General features: G+C 46.0%; 1 protein-coding gene across 1 annotated transcript in view; it reads left to right on the top strand.

Moving 5' to 3' along the window:
* Positions 1-19,702, top strand: part of TMBIM4 (transmembrane BAX inhibitor motif containing 4) — a 201,079-nt gene that overhangs the window by 46,979 nt on the left and 134,398 nt on the right. Inside the window, exon 3 of the mRNA XM_030215778.1 lies at positions 6,737-6,842. Coding sequence (XP_030071638.1) covers positions 6,737-6,842 — 106 coding nt within the window. The remainder of the gene's footprint in view (positions 1-6,736; positions 6,843-19,702) is intronic.

Raw genomic sequence — 19,702 nt, 5'->3', positions numbered from 1 at the left:
ATAGGGAATCCAAAAGGCAAAAGTGAATAGCAAAAAAGCACAAGGAGCCTTCAAGTTAGGGGCATCTCAGTGTTGCTTTATTGGTCAGACCCGACACGGTCTGTGTTTCAGCAAGAAACGCCTGCATCAGTGTAATGGAAGGATTTTAAAGATTGCTTTCCAACTCTATCAGAGTAACTGACAGTGCACTTTCTCATTAAAGTGTATAACTCTGTTCATGTGAAAATGATTTGGAATGTAAGAAGATAAGGCACTGTTATGTGCAGGGGGAGATAGAGCATGTTTCGAGTTCAGGCTGGCACCTGAACAGAGAATGACTTATACACTTTCCATTTAAACCCAGGGCCACCGAGAGGGGGGACAAAATTCCCCAGGCCCAGGCCTCCAAGGGGAGCCCGGCGACGCAATCCCACTCGCCCGCCCTCGGCTCCGTCGTCGACCGTCTGCCACCGTGCCGGGCCCCCTGCATTGAAAATAGAGCGCCTATCACCTCCATTTGAAAGCGCTGCAGGCGGCAGCAGATCCTTCCCTCCTTGAGTCCCACCGTCATCTGACGTAACTTCCGCGAGGGTGGGACACAGGGAGGGAAGGAGGCCCGAAGGGAAGCGATCTTTCTGCTGCTGCCTGCAGCGCTTTCACACGGAGGTGAGAGACGCTGTGATTTCTATGCAGGGGGCTCGGCCCGGTGGCAGACGGAGGGGGGTGGGTGGAGGGGGCGGTGGTGCTGCGGCCTCGGGGGGGGGGGGAGTGGTTGCGGCGGCGACCTCGGGGGGGAGCGGCAGGGACGGGGCCCTGGTGGCAGCCTTGCCCCGGGCCCGGCCCAGTCTCTCGGTGGCCCTGTTTAAACCTCTAATAAAAGTCTCATTTACCTAATACGAATCCAAAAGAATCCACAGTAATTGTTGAGTAGTCTGTGTCAGTGCTGTGTCAGTGAGGCAGGCTGTAAAACCAGGTCAGAACAATCAGGGATCTAATATTGGTATCTGTTTCCAAGGATATCAATCATCCATTGTCAGGAAACACCTTAATCTTGAAAAAGACATATGTGCTGGAAACCTATTTGAAAGACACCAAAACTGGCAACACAGGAACAAATAAGATTTCCACACTTAAGCTTCCTGCACTGTGCTGAACAAAATTGATATGTATTAGCAAACATACGTTCAAGGAATGTCCTCTTGTGAATTTGGCCAGTCCCCAGAGGAGAGACACTAGCTTGAGGGGGGAACTATAAGAATTTGGTTCCCACTCCCTTTGTAGGGTTAGGTCCCCTCCCATATTTCCCCTTTTTCCATATATAATTTTTTTTTGTTACATTTGTACCCCGCGCTTTCCCACTCATGGCAGGCTCAATGCGGCTTACATGGGGCAGTGGAGGGTTAAGTGACTTGCCCAGAGTCACAAGGAGCTGCCTGTGCCTGAAGTGGGAATCGAACTCAGTTCCTCAGTTCCCCAGGACCAAAGTCCACCACCCTAACCACTAGGCCACTCCATATAACCTTCTCTAACATCAATAGAGTACATTGCATTGATCGCCTTCTGATATTAAACATATATGCTCTAGAAATAGTTAAAAGCAACTCACAAGGTGGTAATAACACCTCTTCCAAAGGTCCACTGACTAAGACCTCACTAATACCGAGGTGAGAAAACTTTTGAGCCATCATCCTTCTTGCATTGTTGCATTTGGTTGGACCCTCTCCAAAATAATTACATTATTGGAGTGGATCCCAACCAATTACATGAATTGAAAGGAGAAGCACAAAAAAGTCCTGGGATCCAAGATGGCGTCATGCAGACTTACCATGCCCGCAGCTCTCTGAGAGTGTCTTGACTCGGGCATTTTTCAGACTGCTCTTCCCTATCTGAGCATGGGAAAGAGAAGAAGAAAGGTGCGGGAGACTCCCTCGACTCCCACTGCGGCTCCAGTCCTGAAACAGAAGACTCTCGACAAATTCAGAGTCCTGGTGGTGCAGTCTTTCTCCCCTTCTGCCGGTGCCAGCGCGGCTTCGTCAGTGAGCAGCGTAGACAGAGCTTCCTTGAGCCCCGTGGAGCAGGCAGCTCCCCTGCAGCCAAGAAGTAGTGCTGCTTTAGATTGTCCTGACCCCGGTTCTGTTGTGAATGACGACCTCGGAGCTCAGGGAGGGTACATATCCACAGCGTTAGGAAACTTGCATTTTTTTGCAGAATTTACTACAAAACGCAGCCTCAACTTTGCCTCAGCAAACTGTGAGTACTCTTTCTCAAGTTTCCAGCTTGCCTACAACTGCTTTAACTTCGCAGATTTTTGTTAAACCAGCTGTCGTGACATTGGAGTCACTATTGGGCTCATTTTCGAAAGACATAAATCGGAAGATGGGCGTCCTTCTCCCAGGGTCGTCCAAATCGGTATAATCGAAAGCCGATTTTGGATGTCCCCAACTGCTTTCCATCACAGGGACGGCCAAAGTTCAAGGGGGCGTGTTGGAGACATAGCGAAGGCAGGACTTGGGCGTGCCTAACACTTGGACGTTCTTGACCCATAATGGAAAGAAACAAGGACGCCCCTGATGAACACTTGGACTTTACCTGGTTGTATTTTTCTTACGACCAAGGAACAAAAAGGTGCCCGAAATGACCAGATGACCACCGGAGAGAATCGGGGATGACCTCCTCTTACTCCCCCAGTGGTCAGTAACCCCCTCCCACCCTCAAAAAAATATCTTTCAAAATATTGATTGCCAGCCTCAGATGTCATACTCAGGTCCATGACAGCAGTATGCAGGTCTCTGGAGCAGTTTTAGTGGGTGTACTGCACTTCAGGCAGGCAGACCCAGGCCTATACCCCCCTACCTGTTACGTTTGTGGAGGAAACAGCGAGTCCTCCAAAACCCACTGTACCCACATCTAGGTGCCCCCCTTCACCCGTAAGAGCTATGGTGGCGGTATACAGTTGTGGGTAGTTGGTTTTGGGGGTGTTTAGGAGGCTCAGCACACAAGGTAAGGGAGCTATGTACCTGGGAGCAATTTATGAAGTCCACTGCAGTACCCCCTAGGGTGCCCAGTTGGTGTCCTGGCATGTCAGGGGGACCAGGGCACTACAAATGCTGGCTCCCCCCACGACCAAAGGGCTTGCATTTGGTCATTTCTGAGATGGACGTCCTTGGTTTCGATTATCGCCAAAAATCAGAAACGACAAAGTCTAGGGACAGCCAAATCTAGGGACAACCAAATTTAAGGATTTGGACGTCCCTGACGGTATTTTCAAAACGAAAGATGGACGTCCATCTTGTTTTGAAAATATGGGTTTCCCCACCCCTGGATTGGGATGTTTTGCAAGGACGTCCATATCAAAACATGGACGTCCTTTTCGAAAATGCCCCTCTATGGGACCTTGCATTTGACATGCATTCTTCTTTACAAATTTTGATATTGGAAAATACTAAAGATATTAAAGTTTTATCGGAGGCTGCTCTTCTTCAAGCACAGGCATCTGCTCAGCAGTTCTCTAGATTGGATTCCTTCGAAAGTAAAATTCAAAAACTGGAAACTTTGGGTTTAACTAGAGTTACAGATAAGAATTTTATACATCGTCGTTTGGAATACCTAGAAAATCAGATTAGAAGACTTAACTTGAGTTTACTCAATTTTCCCAAGTTTCCTCTTATAGCACCTATTGATATGGTTAAGAAATATTTAACTGAGGTTCTGGGAATGTCTGGAGATTCATTACCTCCTATTAAGCGAGCCCAGTATATACTGGCCTCGGGGAAATCTGTGGGAGAGGCCCTGCGAGATCAAGAAAATATGAATCTAACATCCTTTTTAGAATCCTCATCCTATATAATAATTCTCACCTCCAACAGGATGTGCCTGGGACCGTGCCTGCCGGAAGTGGTCTGCTAGGCAGGCACGCACTGACATCAGTGACAGACAATTTGACAAAGCAAAACAATCTGAGTGCTGGCCATTAGGACACAGGGTTGATAGGAGAGTTTTAAAAGACTGACGGATCCGAAAGTGTTAAATGGGGGGAGGGGGGAGTTCTGAACGACTGAAAGACATGAACATTTGGGAAAGGAAAACAATCTGAATGCTGGCCATTAGGACACAGGGTAGATAGGAGAGTTTTAAAAGACTGGAGGAAACGAAAGTGTTAAACTGGAGACGGGGGGGGGGGGGGAGTTGTGAATGACTGAAAGACATGCAAATTTGGGACAGGAAAACAATCTCAATGCTGGCCATTAGCACACAGGGTACATAGGAGAGTTTTAAAAGACTGAAGGAACCAAAAGTGTTCGGGGGGGGGGGGGGGGGGCAAGTTCTGAATGAATGAAAGAAATGAAAATTTACGAGAGGAACACAATCCGAATGCCGGGCATTTGTACACAGGGTAGATAGGACACTTTTTAAAAAAAAAATGAAGGACGTGAAAGTATTACATCTTGGGGGAGGGGTGAGAAGGAAAGCGGTGGGGTATCCGGATACTGGGCGTTAGGGCCATGGGGGTACATAGACTTTTGAAAGCCTTAAGGAACCCAAAGTGTGGGAAGGAGGAGAAAAAGGAGGGGAGGGAACGGGGTGAGGGGCATTAGGAACAGGGGAGGGGGCCCTGTCACACACTCTCATTCTCACACACACACTGTCACACAGACAGTCTCACTCTGTCACACACCCGCACATTCACTCTGGCTCTCTCTCTCAAACATACACACTCCCAGGAAAACCTTGCTAGTGCCCGTTTCATTCGTTCCAGAAATGGGCCTTTTTTACTAGTTGGAAATAATTACACAGAGAACTACTTTGGTAGTATCCTTTGCTTTTGAATTAGATCGGAATGCTGTTTTGAAACTTTCAGACATTTTGACACAATTTTTTGGATCAAAAGTTTGTGTATTTCCTGACCTTTCAAGAGAGACACAGATGAGGCATAAGGCCTTCTTGACCTTTCGGCTTAGAATATTGGCTCTAGAAGCCAACTTTGTGCTTAAATTTCCTTACCAATGTTTTGTGATATTTCAGGGTAAACAATTTCAATTTTTTGAACCTAAACAATTTGAAGAATTTCTTGTGGCTAAAGAGGAAATAAAAGTCACTGCATAGACTCATATCACACGCTGTTAAGGGCAGGCTGAGGAGAGTTTTACGGGTGTATTATAGCCTTGGAATTATTTTTATAAGAATATTTTGTTAATTTTATTAATTCTAATTCTTGGATTACATTGCATTTACAGTGAACGAAAGTATACTATTTTTCTCTTTTCTTTGGTTTCCAAGGTATTATATTAAGGGATATGTATATTTCCTATTTATGTATTATCTCATTTGTTGGAATATGTTGAAAATAATAATAAAGTGAAAAAAATAGAGTAAAAAAAGAAAGGGGAAGCATTGCTCAAATGTTTGCTCACTCTTGCCATATATAGATGGAATAGGGAGGGTGGGAGAATTGTATATTGTAAATTGTATTAGGCTTCTTCAATAAATTTGATTAAATAGATACAAAAAGTATCCTGGATTTATGGCTGCAGTGGTGAAGGCGAGTCATTTTTTGTTGTTCTTACTCTCTCCTTTATCTGCTGGCTACCACTGTTTACAGGCCTTAAACAAATGGATATGGCATACAAAAATCAATAAATGAAAATAAAATCTGTAGGCAGCCAGAGCTGTCGCACCCTTCCATAGAATCAAACATATAAATGGCAAGTGACCAACTCACCTGCAAATGCATAGTAGAGACTTTCCTCTCTGTCCCGCCCTCGCGTCAAGACGTGATGACGTCAGAGGGCGGAACAGAGAGGGAAACGGAGTCGGAGTCACTGTCGGACGCTGCCGCCTGGAAAGAAACTTCACGCGCACCAACCTCCACCCTCCCCCATCCCCACCGCCGCTCCCACCCCCCTCCGTATCGGGCCCCCTGCACTGACCTGACAGCGCCTCTTACCTCCATGTGGAAGCGCTGCAGGCAAGAGCAGAGCAATCTGCTGCTGCCTGCAGCACTTTCACACGGAGGTGAGAGGCGCTGTCAGGTCAGTGCAGGGGGTCCGGCACGGAGGGGGGAGGGAGCGGCGGCGAGGAGGGTTGCTGGAAATCTCGCCCGTTTTTACAGGCTTAATAGCTAGTTGTACATATTTCTCCCAGGGACACATCCCTCTGCTGAGATACTCAATCAGGAGTTATCCCCTTTGGCTTGTCTCTTACACGTGGGCACAGCCTGCCCATACAGAGGTCAGTAGAGGATGCCCCCCTCAACTCAGAAATGACAGTGTGATGTCTAGCCATATCCTTTCTCTTGCCCTGCAGATTGGGGCCTGGGTTTGGTGTTTGCATAGAGGATTTTTGACTGAAACAGTAAAACCCTTCTAGACTATAGCAAAGATGATATAATTCCTCCTGGGCTCAAGGAAGAACTATTGCAGTCCCTGGGGACTAGCAGAAGATACTCCATCCAGAAATTATACTAGAGTGATATCACATTGTTCAGCTACTTCTTAGGGTGCTGACACAGGGCTGGTGCCTAACAACATTTTTTTTTCATTTAGCATAATTTTTCTATTTGCTGTGCCAGATACAACTCTAGCTACCTTGCTGGGTAGATTGGATGGACCTTGCAAGTTTTCATCTGCCAACGTTTACTATGTTACTATATTAGGTAAATTCAGGACTATGACTAGTCATGATTCTCCTTTCCAGGCCTCTCCAGTCATGTATTCTCTTTTTGGTTAACTGTATTCTTTCTCCATGTTTTCTCCTGTAGCCCTGCCTTGCTTTTCGTTTCTGCTGTTGGATGTTTTGGTACAGTTATTGCATTGGCTCTATATCGGCATCAGTATCCAAATAATCTGTTCTTGTTGTTTGGATTTGTAAGTATTTTAAGCCATGTCATTTTTTTATATGTTATTTTATTGAACCACATATATGTAATTATGCATTGTCAAACAACAATATATTACAGTAACACAACTAAGATCACAGAACTAAAACACCAAAACATTCAATTCTATACACATCATGGACTAGATTCAGTAAATGCTGCCTAAATTTGGATGCTGAAAAAAATGAGTGCTGATTGCTATTCTATAAACGGCACTCCGCGTTGGATACCATTTATAAAATAGCACTAATCGCCAGGATCCGCGCCCAGTTTTGGGCATGAGGGTTTACACCAACTGAGACCTTGTGTAAATCCTTGCACCTAAATTAGGTGCAGATCCCCCAGATTCTATAATACTGCGTGCATCTCTAGTTGACACCCCTGACCTGCCCATGGCCGTGCCCCCTTTTCAGTTGCAAGCTAAAAAAAATCTATGTATGCATCTTTATAGAATACTGCCTAGCAAGATGTGCATGTAAATTCAACTTGTTGCCAATTATGTTCAATAATTGATTATTAGTGCCCAATTATTGGCACTAATTGGCTCATTCGATTAAATTGCGTGTGCAAATTGGGCATGCACAAATTTGCAAGTGCAGTTTTGAGTGCCTTCATAAGGGAAGTGTTCCGTCCCCTTTTATCATTTTTGTCACCCTTCTCTGAACTTCTTTTAGTTGCACTATGTCCGTTTTGGGAGGGGACGACCAGAACTGCACACAGTATTCAAGGTGCAGAAGTACCAGGGATCTATACAAAATCATAGTGATATTCTCATTTTTGTTCTCCACACACTGCATTAGGTTATTTATTTATTTAGATTTTACTCACACCTTTTTCAGTAGTAGCTCAAGGTGAGTTACATTCAGGTACTCTGGATATTTCTCTGTCCCAGGAGGGCTCACAATCTAAGTTTGTACCTGAAGCAATGGAGGGTTAAGTGACTTGCCCAAGATCACAAGGAGCAGCAGTGGGATTTGAACCAGCCACCTCTGGATTGCAAGACTGGTGCTCTAACCACTAGGCCACTGGATATACCGCCAATTACTGCCATACAGATCAATGCAGGGTACAGTCCAAAATGATCAGAAATCCACCAATAGGGAGGAGGCTGGGGAGGCAGAACAGCACTGCTGTTCTGCCATTGCTGAACAGCTGCATTTCCTCTCAGGCCCACATGCTCGGTTTTGAAACCAAGCATGCCCTGCCTGAGAGGAAAAGCAGCAGCAGGGGCAGGCAGTCAGCGCTGGAGGAAGACTTCTTCTGCTTACAGGGCCCCGGGATCCCTGCCAGCCAAGGTATTTCAATCTTCAATCCTGTTGAGGCAGTGATCGGGGGGGGAGGAACAGCAGCAGCGGCGATTGGAGTGGGGGCCGGTTCAGTCTCTCGGCGGCCCTGCCATCATGAGAAAACCACCCAGGGTGTGGAAACTGGATCCAGTAGAACATAAGAATAGCCACACTGGGTCAGATCAGTGGTCCATCTAGACCAGTATCCTTCTTGCAGCAGTGGCCAGTTCTGGTCACAAGTACCTGACAGAATCCCAAATAGTAGAAAGATTCATGCTACTGATCCCAGGGACAAGCAGTGGCTTTTCCCATGTCTGTCTCAATAGCAAGCTATGGACTTTTCCTCCTGGAGCTTGTGCAAGCTTTTTTTAAACCCAAATACACTAACCACTGAGACCACATCTTTCGGCAATGAGTTCCAGAGCTTAACTGTTTGTTAAGTGAAAAAATATTTCCTCCTGTTTGTTTTAAAAGTAGTACCATGTAACTTCCTTGAGTGTCTCATAGCCTTTGTACTTTTGGAAAGAGTAAAAAATCAATTGACGTTTACCTGTTTTATACCACTTATGTATTTTGTAGACCTCTGTCATATTCCCCCTCAGCCGTCTCTTTTCTAAGCTGAAGAGCCCTAACCTCTTAAGCTGTTCCTCATATGAGAGGCATTCAATCCCCTTAATCATTTTGGTTGCCCTTCTTTGAATCTTTTCTAATTCTGCTATATCTTTTTTTAAATATGGCGTTGCACACAGTACTCAGTGTGGTTGCACCATTGAGCGATACAGAAAATTCAACAGTTTAGTAAGAGTAGTGAATGAAGGGAACTGAGAAAAGAGGACCAGGAAGAAGAATGAATTTTTGAAGAAACAGAATTGTCCAGAGTTAGTGCTACAATGTCCCATCGCTGCGGAGCAGAGATGCAATATGACAGTTGTAGCGTCTCAATTTCTTTCGATGGAAACATTGAGCTAAATCATCAGCTGGGAGGGGGAAGGGGTACTGAAGTGCCACCCTTAGCCAACTGAGTAACTAAAGAAAATAAAGTGAGCTGGATTCATAGTGCTTGCAATTAGTTGTAGGATACCTTCGCTCCTGCGCCCGATCGGCTGAACGCCTCTGGAGGAAATCTCGCACCCATACTGATTTCATTCATTACAAATTCATGCTATCCTCCTTCCAGTCCTCCCTATTCCTCGCCAGACAGGACTATTACACCCAGTTGACTAATTCCCTCAGCTCTAACCCTCGTCGTCTCTTCGTCACCCTTAACTCCCTCCTCAAAGTGCCCTCCGCTCCCACCCCCCCTCACTGTCTCCTCAATCTCTGGCTGATTACTTCCACGACAAGGTGCAGAAGATCAACCTCGAATTCACCATCAAACCATCTCCTCCTCTTCACCCTTTAACCCACTCCCTCAATCAACCAACCCAGGCCTCCTTCTCCTCTTTTCCTAATATCACCGAAGAGGAAACCGCCCATCTTCTCTCCTCCTCAAAATGCACCACCTGTTCCTCTGACCCCATCCCCACCAACTTACTCAACACCATCTCTCCTACTGTCACCCCCCCCCCCATCTGTCATATCCTCAATCTCTCTCTCTCCACTGCAACTGTCCCTGACACCTTCAAGCATGCTGTAGTAACACCACTCCTCAAAAAACCATCACTTGACCCTACCTGTCCCTCCAACTACCACCCAATTTCCCTCCTACCCTTCCTCTCCAAGATACTTGAACACGCCGTTCATAGCCGTTGCCTTGATTTTCTCTCCTCTCATGCCATCCTCGATCCGCTTCAATCCGGCTTTCGCCCCCTACACTCAACAGAAACGGCACTATCTAAAGTCTGCAATGACCTGTTCCTTGCCAGATCCAAAGGCCACTACTCCATCCTCATCCTCCTCGACCTATCCGCCGCTTTTGACACTGTCAATCACAATTTACTTCTTACCACACTGTCTTCATTTGGGTTCCAGGGCTCTGTCCTCTCCTGGTTCTCCTCTTATCTCTCCCACCGTACCTTCAGAGTACATTCTCATGGTTCTTCCTCCACCCCCATCCCGCTCTCTGTTGGAGTTCCTCAGGGATCTGTCCTTGGTACCCTTCTTTTTTCAATCTACACCTCTTCCCTGGGCTCCCTGATCTCATCTCACGGTTTCCAATATCATCTTTATGCCGATGACACCCAGCTTTATCTCTCCACACCAGACATCACTGCGGAAACCCAGGCCAAGGTATCGGCCTGCTTATCCGACATTGCTGCCTGGATGTTCAACCGCCACCTGAAACTGAACATGGCCAAGACCGAGCTTATTGTCTTCCCACCCAAACCTCTCCCTCCACTCTCTATCTCAGTTGATAACACCCTCATCCTCCCCGTCTCATCTGCCCACAACCTCGGAGTCATCTTCGACTCCTCCCTCTCCTTCTCTGCGCATATCCAGCAGATAGCCAAGACCTGTCGCTTCTTCCTCTATAACATTAGCAAAATTCGCCCTTTCCTCTCCGAGCACACCACCCGAACTCTCATCCACTCTCTCATTACCTCTCACCTTGACTACTGCAACCTACTCCTCACTGGCCTCCCACTTAGCCATCTATCCCCCCTTCAGTCCAGAACTCTGCTGCACGTCTTATCTTCCGCCTGGACCGATATACTCATATCACCCCTCTCCTCAAGTCACTGCACTGGCTTCCGATTAGGTACTGCATACAGTTCAAGCTTCTCCTACTAACCTACAAATGCACTCGATCTGCAGCCCCTCCCTACCTCTCTACCCTCATCTCCCCCTACATTCCTACCTGTAACCTCCGCTCTCAAGACAAATCCCTCCTTTCAGTACCCTTCTCCACCACCGCCAACTCCAGGCTCCGCCCTTTCTGCCTCACTTCACCCCATGCTTGGAATAAACTCCCTGAGCCCATACGCCAGACCCCCTCCCTGCCCATCTTCAAATCCTTGCTCAAAGCCCACCTCTTCAATGTCGCCTTCAGCACCTAACCACCATACCTCTATTCAGGAAATCTAGACTGCCCCAACTTGACATTTCGTCCTTTAGATTGTAAGCTCCATTGAGCAGGGACTGTCCTTCTTTGTTAAACTGTACAGCGCTGCTTAACCCTAGTAGCACTCTAGAAATGTTAAGTAGTAGTAGTAGTAGCTTTTCTCGAACTAGAGATATAAAGTTTCTGTGTATACCTGCAGGTAGCTAATGCTTCCAGGGTCCTTTGCTTCCTCCAGTGACGCTCTGCACTTCTCAATTGCCACAAGAAGTCTCAACCCACAGTGATACCAAGGTTGCTTTCTGGGGCATTGCGCTAGGTAGCTTCGTAGTGGGTCAGTTGTGTCCAGTGCTGAAGTCAGAGAAAAATCCCAACAAGATACCTGTTCAGATAAAGAGAGAGCCTGGAAATTGTTGGAAAGAAGGAAAAAGAAGGAGTTAATAATCAAGGTCAAGCTTATGGAAATTCCGGAATGAACCGTGTGATACTGTAGCATGGGGAGATACAGTGGTAGCCAGAGTTGAAATGACAGAACTGAGTGATCAAACAAAGATACAGGATCCACCATGAGACCAGAGAGATGAGTAGAGGAAAGATGATGTATCATGAAATGCAGGATATGGCCAACACTGTGAGTAGGAGAAGCGATCTGTTGTATCAAGCCTAAGTCCGACATAAAGGATGTGAATTGAGTCATCAACATTATTATTAAAATCACCTAATGCCAGTACATCTGAAAGCGAGTCACTACATCTGCTATAGTTTGAAACAGCAGGTCCCAGAGGTGTGCACTAAGGGAAAGTGGGAGGTACCCCAATAAGATATGCAATGGGAAAGTGTCTGCAATCATAACTAAGAGAGCCTCCTGATAAAGGAGGGAGGCTCTAGAAACTTCAGTTGTGGATAGTAAGCTAGAGTAAAGAAGAGCCAAACCACCCATGCCAGTAGGGCATGGGACAGAAAGCGCCGAGAAGCCATCAGGTTGTCAGGCCCACTGAGAGGGAGTGAGCCCTTGTGCTCGATGGAGGAGGGTTCCTCCCCGAGCTGTGAGCCAACCCTGAGTTCTCCCTGTGTCACCCTCCGTTCCCCAGGGGTTGAGCCCCCAGGTGCAGGAAGCCAGCAGCAGGAAGAACTGAGTCCAGAGCAAAGTCCACGGGGCCCGGCCTAGCCACAGGAAAAACGAGTACCAGAAGCAGACAGCAGAGAAGACAGGAACGGGCAGAGGTCAGTACCAGGCAGCAGACAATAGCGAATCCCGGATCAGGCAGAGGTCAAGACCAGACAGCAGGCAATAGAAGAGCCAGGAACAGGCAGCGGTCAAGACTAGGCAGCAGACAATAGCGAATCCTGGATCAGGCAGAGGTCAAGACCAGGCAGCAGGCAATAGAAGAGTCAGGAACAGGCAGCAAACAATAGAGAATCCAGAATCAGGCAGAGGTCAAGACCAGGCAGCAGGCAAAAGAAGAGTCAGGAACAGGCAGAGGTCAGTACCAGGCAGCAAACAATAGAGAATCCAGGATCAGGCAGAAGTCAAGACCAAGAAGCAGACGTGAAGGTATCCAGAAGCACTGCAACTACCCGAGGAACTGAGTAGAAGCCGAAGCATGGAAGGACTGGTAGTCAGACTTTAAATAGAACAGGAATTAGTCCCAAACATGTGCAGCTGTCAACAAGATGGCTGCCCCCCACCGGAGATGCCCTTACGCCCAAATATGGCCTTACTTCCTGAAACTGCCCAACTCCAAGATGACTGCCACAACATAAGTCGCCCACCTCTAAGATGGCCGCTTTATCCTGGAGATACCCAAATCCAAGATGGCCGCCCCATCCTCAGATGCCTTCGTTAGCAGGCTATTCATTGTCTATCTGGCGTCATCCAGGATATTCTATTTTATGCTGCTCATGCTGGTTTTTTATGAAGAAGGTTCCTTATATCCTTGTTTTGACATATAATTTGATACCGATCTTATTTAAGAAAGATACAGACTAGCCCGTGACGCAGCCCTATTGTTGGGCGAAACACGGCCTGTGTCGGGCATTTGTTTCATACACGGTATCCTCAATAAAGTCTTTTTGGATATTATACTGATCTGCTGGTTTGTTTTCCATGTTGGATTTTGCATATCGTTTGCCTTGTTGCTTTCTGGTCAGGGAACATGACACAGGTAAACAGAGGGCAAGATAGGAATCCCCTCCAGGTTTAAACCAGGACTCTGCAAGACATAAAATGTCTGAGCAAGAAGAGCTGATCAGATCATGTATCAGAGCAGTCTTTTGCAGACCAATCTACAATTAATTAGAGAAACATGCAAAGTAGATGAGCAGGCACGCTTCAAAGAATGTGCGGGAGAAGAGAGACGATATCATACCTGATGAGGCCACGACCAGGCTAGGGATGTCATCCCCATATATCCAGAATAGAGGCAGTGCACAAAGCAGTTCCAAGCCATGCCACATATAAGTATTGCCATACTGGGAAAGACCAAAGGTCCATCGAGCCCAGCATCCTGTTTCCAACAGTGGCCAATCCAGGTCACAAATACCCGGCAAGATCCCAAAAATGTACAAAACATTTTATACTGCTTAGCCCAAAAATAGTGGATTTTCCCCAAGTCCATTTAATAACAGTCTATGGACTTTTCCTTTAGGAAGCCGTCCAAACCTTTTTTTAAACTCCGCTAAGCTAACCGCCTTTACCACATTCTCTGGCAATGAATTTCAAGACCCTCCCACTCTGTCAGACTGTCAAAGTAAAGCTTTGATGTTTCTCTTATATATACTATCTGCTAACACATTTGCTTATTTCCGATCTGACGAAGAAGGGCAACCTTCGAAAGCTAATCAAGAAATGTATTAAGTTATGTCCAATAAAAAAGGTATCATCTTATTTTCTTTTCCATGTTGTATTTTGTTTGATTTCTGTTGATAACCTTTAAGAGTGGACTAACATGGCTACCACACCTCTCTACTTAAGTGAATATGGAAAAGACTGAGGCACCTAATGTAGACAGAGGGACTGGTTCATGTATACAAATTCTTCCCCTTTAGATGGGAAAGGAAGTTAGGAAGATACTTGGGGTCCAGACTGGAGTTCAGCATATGTCTACAATTATAGAAATGTTTTTATGAATATTAGAAGGGATCTAGAGAGGTGGCATGACAGCCTCGCTTCGGTTATTGGAAAAGTAATGGAAGTGTTGCTGAAGGAAAGGATAGTGAATTTCCTGAGTTACGAGACAACATGGTTTTACCAAAGTTAAATCGTGCCAAATGAATTTGATTGAATTCTTAGACTGGGCAACCAGAGAACTGGATCGAGGGCGAGCGCTAAATGTAGTCTACTTGGATTTCAGCAAAGCCTTTGACACAGTCCCTCATAGAAGGCTCTTGAATAAACTTGAAAGGTTGGAGTTAGGACCAAAAGTGGTGAATTGGATTAGAAACTGGTTGACGGACAGACGCCAGAGGGTGGTGGTCACTGGAATTCACTCGGAGGAAAGAAAGATGATAGCGGAGTACCTCAAGGATCGGTGCTGGGTCCAATTCTGTTCAATATATTTGTGAGTGACATTGCCCAAGGATTAAAAGGTACGGTATGCCTTTTTGCGAATGATACCAAGATTTGTAACAGAGTGGACAGCCCAGAAGGAGTGGAAAACATGAAAAGGGATCTGCAAAAGTTAAAAGAATGGTTAAAGTGATGCATTTAGGGAGTAGAAACCCAAGGGAGCAGTATGCCCTAGGAGGTGAGAGGCTGATATGCACAGACGGGGAGAGGGACTTTGGGATGATGGAGTCCGAGGACCTTAAAGCGAAAAAATGGTGTGACAAAGTGGTGGCCATAGCCAGAAGGATGCTAGGCTGCATCGAGAGAGGAGTAACCAGTAAAAGCCCCTGTACAAGTCGCTGGTGAGACCCCACCTGGAGTATTGTGTTCAGTTTTGGAGGCTGTATCATGCTAAGGATGTAAAAAGACTAGAAGCAGTCCAGAGGAAGGCGACAAAAATGATATGGGGCTTGCGCCATAAAACATATGAGAAGAGACTGGAAGACCTAAATATGCATAGCCTAGAGGAAAGAAGGGATATGATACAGACGTTTAAATACTTGAAAGGTATTAATATAGAAACAAATCTCTTCCAGAGAGGGGGAAATGATAAAATTAGACAATATGAGCTGGGGTTGCGGGGTAGTAGGCTTAGGAGTAATGTCAGGAAATTATTTTTCACAGAGAGGGTCGTCGATGCCTGGAATGCCCTCCCGAGGGAGGTGGTAGAGACAAAAACAGTGATGGAATTATGTGGGATTAACACAGAAGAATTCTACTTAGAAAATAGATGGTAGAAAACAAAAATACATTTAAAAATTAAAAAAACAAAACAAATGGCTTGAAGGTATGGATGTGTGATTGACGCTTGGATAGCTATTCTGGCCAGGCAGACTGTAGGTCTGTGTCTGTATATGGCAATCCAGATTAGAATAAACTGGAAAGGGTTTCAACCAATAGCTGGAACTGAGGACAGTGCTGGGCAAAATGTATGGTCTGGGTCCTGCAAATGACAAGACTGATTTGGATAGGCTGGAGTGGGCTTTGATGGCTCCAGTAGGTGGAACATAAGGATAGAGCCAAGCAGACTTCTACGGTCTATGTCCCAGAAATGCCAAAAAAAGACTTGTGATAAAGTTTATAACAACACATTCATTGTCTACTTAATCATGAATTGATAATGAGTGTGAGTATTGAGCAGACTGGATGAACCATTCATATCTTTATCAGCTGTCACTTACTATGTTACTCTGGAGCTCATTTTCAAGAGAGAAAAACATCCAAAAAGTGCATAAATCTGTACTTGGATGTTTTTCTCACAAAAAGTCCAAATTGGTATTTTCAAAACCAGTTTTTAGACGTTTTTCTATGAAGTCCATCAAACGTATGAGGAGAGACTTGCTGACCTGAACATGTATACTCTGGAGGAAAGGAGAAACAGGGGTGATATGATACAGATGTTCAAATATTTGAAAGGTATTAATCCGCAAGCGAACCTTTTCCGGAGAGGCGAAGGCAATAGAACGAGAGGACATGAAATGAAATTGAAGGGGGGCAGACTCAAGAAAAATGTCAGGGAGGTGGAAGTGACGTCAGCGGAGAAAATGGCCGCTTAAGAGCCGTGCTCCGTCGGTCCCTCGGTGCAATCAGCGTTTTCCCCCGATATTTAGCATATAACTTGGATCGGAGAATAGAGTCCCAGTTAGAGAAGCGCAGGGGTAGCGCGACGAGAAATGCAGAAGAACGGGGGCGCAGTAGATCTCTCGCAATTCGCGTACCCCAATTCGGCCCCTCGAAAGCACATGGCGGCAATGGAAGCTGAACGGCCGGACTCGCCTGAAAGTCCCGTAGAGCAATCGGGTGGAGACCTGTTCCAGACACAGGAACCTGTGGAGGGAGGCGACAGCGGTTTCCCCGAGCTCCGGCAATGGCTACAGGAGATTCGCACAGACATGAAAGCGGTGCGTGCGAAACTGGAGACACTAGGAGCAGAGCTGCGAGGTGAAATAGCGGAGATTGGCCGCAGAGTTGAGGAGACAGAGACCAGGCTGGACGAGCAGGCTGAAGAAATGGGGGCGCTGGACAGGCAGATATCAGATATTGCAATAGGACAGCAGCGCATGGCAGACCAATTAGAGGACTTGGAAAATCGCAGCAGGCGCTGCAACCTGCGGTTCCGTGGCCTGCCCGAAACTCCTACATATCAAGACGCGGAATCCGTAGTGCAACGGATTGTGAGTACACTGCTTAGTAAGGCGGATGCACCGCTGACTCCAGAGCAAGTCTTATTGGAGCGGTCACACAGGGCGTTGGGACCATCCAGAAATAACCTACCGAAAGACATAATTGCCTTCTTCCGCGATTTTAAATTGAAGGAGAGCGTCCTGAGAGCCGCGCGGCAGGCGGACAATTTTCAATGGGATTCCTACAGAGTAGAAATTTACCAAGATCTTGCGACCGCTACACTGAAAAGGCGGGCTGACCTGAAACCAGTAACGGCCAAGCTACGAGAGATGGGGCTGCGATATCGTTGGAAACATCCATTCGCGCTTCTTTTCTATAAAGATGGAAAGCAGCACCAAGTCCGGACACTTGCGGAAGCCAGAGCGATCATCCCAGAGGGAGAACCAGAAGCCGGCCGATCTGGAGCCGAAGGACAACGAAAATCTGCGGGTCCACGACTCTACCCGAAATGGCAGCGAGCAGGCCATAAAAGACTGGAGCGCCAGAAGTCTGCGTGTCGTCTCCCATGAATGAGGGAATACAGGCTAGTATGTGTTCCACTGACACTGGGAACTGCAGCAGGACTGGGTAAATGAGATGTTGATATGATAGGCGAACAGATGGACTGGACAAAGGGTCTAGGAGATTAGTTGCACCATGTTGAGGGGATAAATGATCATATGTATACAGTTATGAGGGAGTGAAGGGGATAACTATAACACCATCAAAAGCACCGGGGAAAAAAAAAAATGTTTCATATATACACATAGCATACTAATAAAGAATGATGGGTGCTTCAATGTAAATATTTAAAGGAATGGGGAGGGGGAAAAAATAAATAAATAACAGCGATCTGAAGCAGAGGACTGGACCTCACTTCCTACGATGAAACACCACTTCAATAAGGAAGCGGTGCATAGGTTCAAGGGTTTGGGTTTGGGTTGGATGGGAGGGGTGGGGACTAAGGGAAGGAGTAGGGGATTAGATTGGGAGGGGTTGGGGGTTAGAATTCAGGGAGAGATTGAGGGAGTTGGGGATTGTAACATTGCAGTAGCAGAGGGTAGGCGGAGAGAACAAACATATAATAATTGTGTAGATGTCTTGTAAATGTATAACTGTGAATGTCAGAGGTCTCAATACCCCACAAAAGCGAAAACAAATGTATGGTGATATGATTCGCTTGCAGGCGGATATAATTTTCCTTCAGGAGACGCACTTGAAACGCAACTTTGAATACCTAATGAGACATAGGCGCTACCCGATGATTTATTGTGCCTCTAGTGTGGATGGCAAAAAAAAGAGAGGGGTACTAATAGCCTTATCGGATACTCTCCCATGGAAGATACATCATGTAGTGAAGGACACTGAAGGTAGATTTATACTGATAGTGGTGTCGCTACAGGATAAATATTTCACGATGGTATGTACATATGCACCTGAGGGCCAAGGCGTGTTTCTAGAAAAACTGGAAAAGGTGCTCCGGGGACATGCACAAGGCCAGTTAATAGTGGGGGGAGACCTCAATATTACCATTAACCCCCGAGCGGATAACTCTGGTGGGAAGGCAGAATATGCTAAAAAAGATAGGACAGCCTTTAAGGCATGGCTGGCACGGTGGGGCTTAATTGATCTATGGAGAGTGCAACATGAGTCTGAAAGGGATTATACATTTTATGCACCAAAATATAATTCATATTCGCGAATTGATTTTTGGTTTGGCGAAGGAGAGGTCAGAAGAAACATGGGCAAGGTATCTATATTGCCCTGCAGTTGGTCTGATCACTCGATGGTCCTACTGACCTTAAAGGTGACGAATGAGAAGAGACCACATAGGCACTGGAGGCTCAATGAAAGCATACTCCTAGACCCACAGAATATAGTACAAATCGAAAAATATATAATAGAATACATAGAGCACAACGACACTGATGAGGGAGGTGCAGCCCATCAGCCTTTGGGAAGGCTTGAAAGTGGTGCTGCGAGGGCAACTTATAGCGCTGCAAGCATACCAGTATAAAGAAAAAAAAAGACGAGAAGTAGAACTTAGGAAAACACTGGAGAAGTTAGAGAGAGAGCATAAAAAGGCACCACAAAAAGACAAAATAGGACGAGAATTACAAGAGGTTAGGAATCAATTGAATGATCTGCAGCTAGCAGACATAGCTATACAGTTGCAAAAAGTGCAACAAGAAAACTATGAATTTGGTAATAGGGCAAGCCGACTCTTAGCATATAAATTAAAGAAGAGAGCACAGCGAAATTGGATCTCCAGTGTTGTTAAACAGGGAGGGAATCGGGTTACTCAAACAGATGACATACAGAAAGCTTTTAAGGACTTTTATGAGCAGCTCTACCAGTCAGAGCAGACATCACCACTGCTTGACATAGAACAGTATATACAAGAGACAGCATTACCCACACTAACAGGGGAAGAAATAGAGAGACTATCTAAAGAAATTACATTAGAGGAGATTACGAAAACAATAGCAGCCTTACCCAATAACAAGGCTCCGGGGCTGGATGGATTTCCGGCGCGCTTCTATAAGCTATATAGTAAATGGATAGCACCAGTGTTGCTTAGGGCTATAAACTCATTTGCAGATCTAGAGGAGCTACCCTACTCATGGAGAATGGCTGAAATCACACTTCTCCTGAAACCGGGTAAGGATGCAGCACAATGTGGCTCATATAGGCCGATCTCGCTTTTAAATATTGATTATAAAATCTTTACGAAGATTTTAGCACATCGACTCCAGGGCTGTTTACCGCGACTAATACATGAAGATCAGGCCGGC

This window comes from Microcaecilia unicolor, chromosome 10 (genome assembly GCF_901765095.1).
Source record: "Microcaecilia unicolor chromosome 10, aMicUni1.1, whole genome shotgun sequence".
In the NCBI taxonomy this organism is placed as follows: domain Eukaryota; kingdom Metazoa; phylum Chordata; class Amphibia; order Gymnophiona; family Siphonopidae; genus Microcaecilia; species Microcaecilia unicolor.
This window is presented reverse-complemented; position numbering and strand designations above follow the sequence as displayed.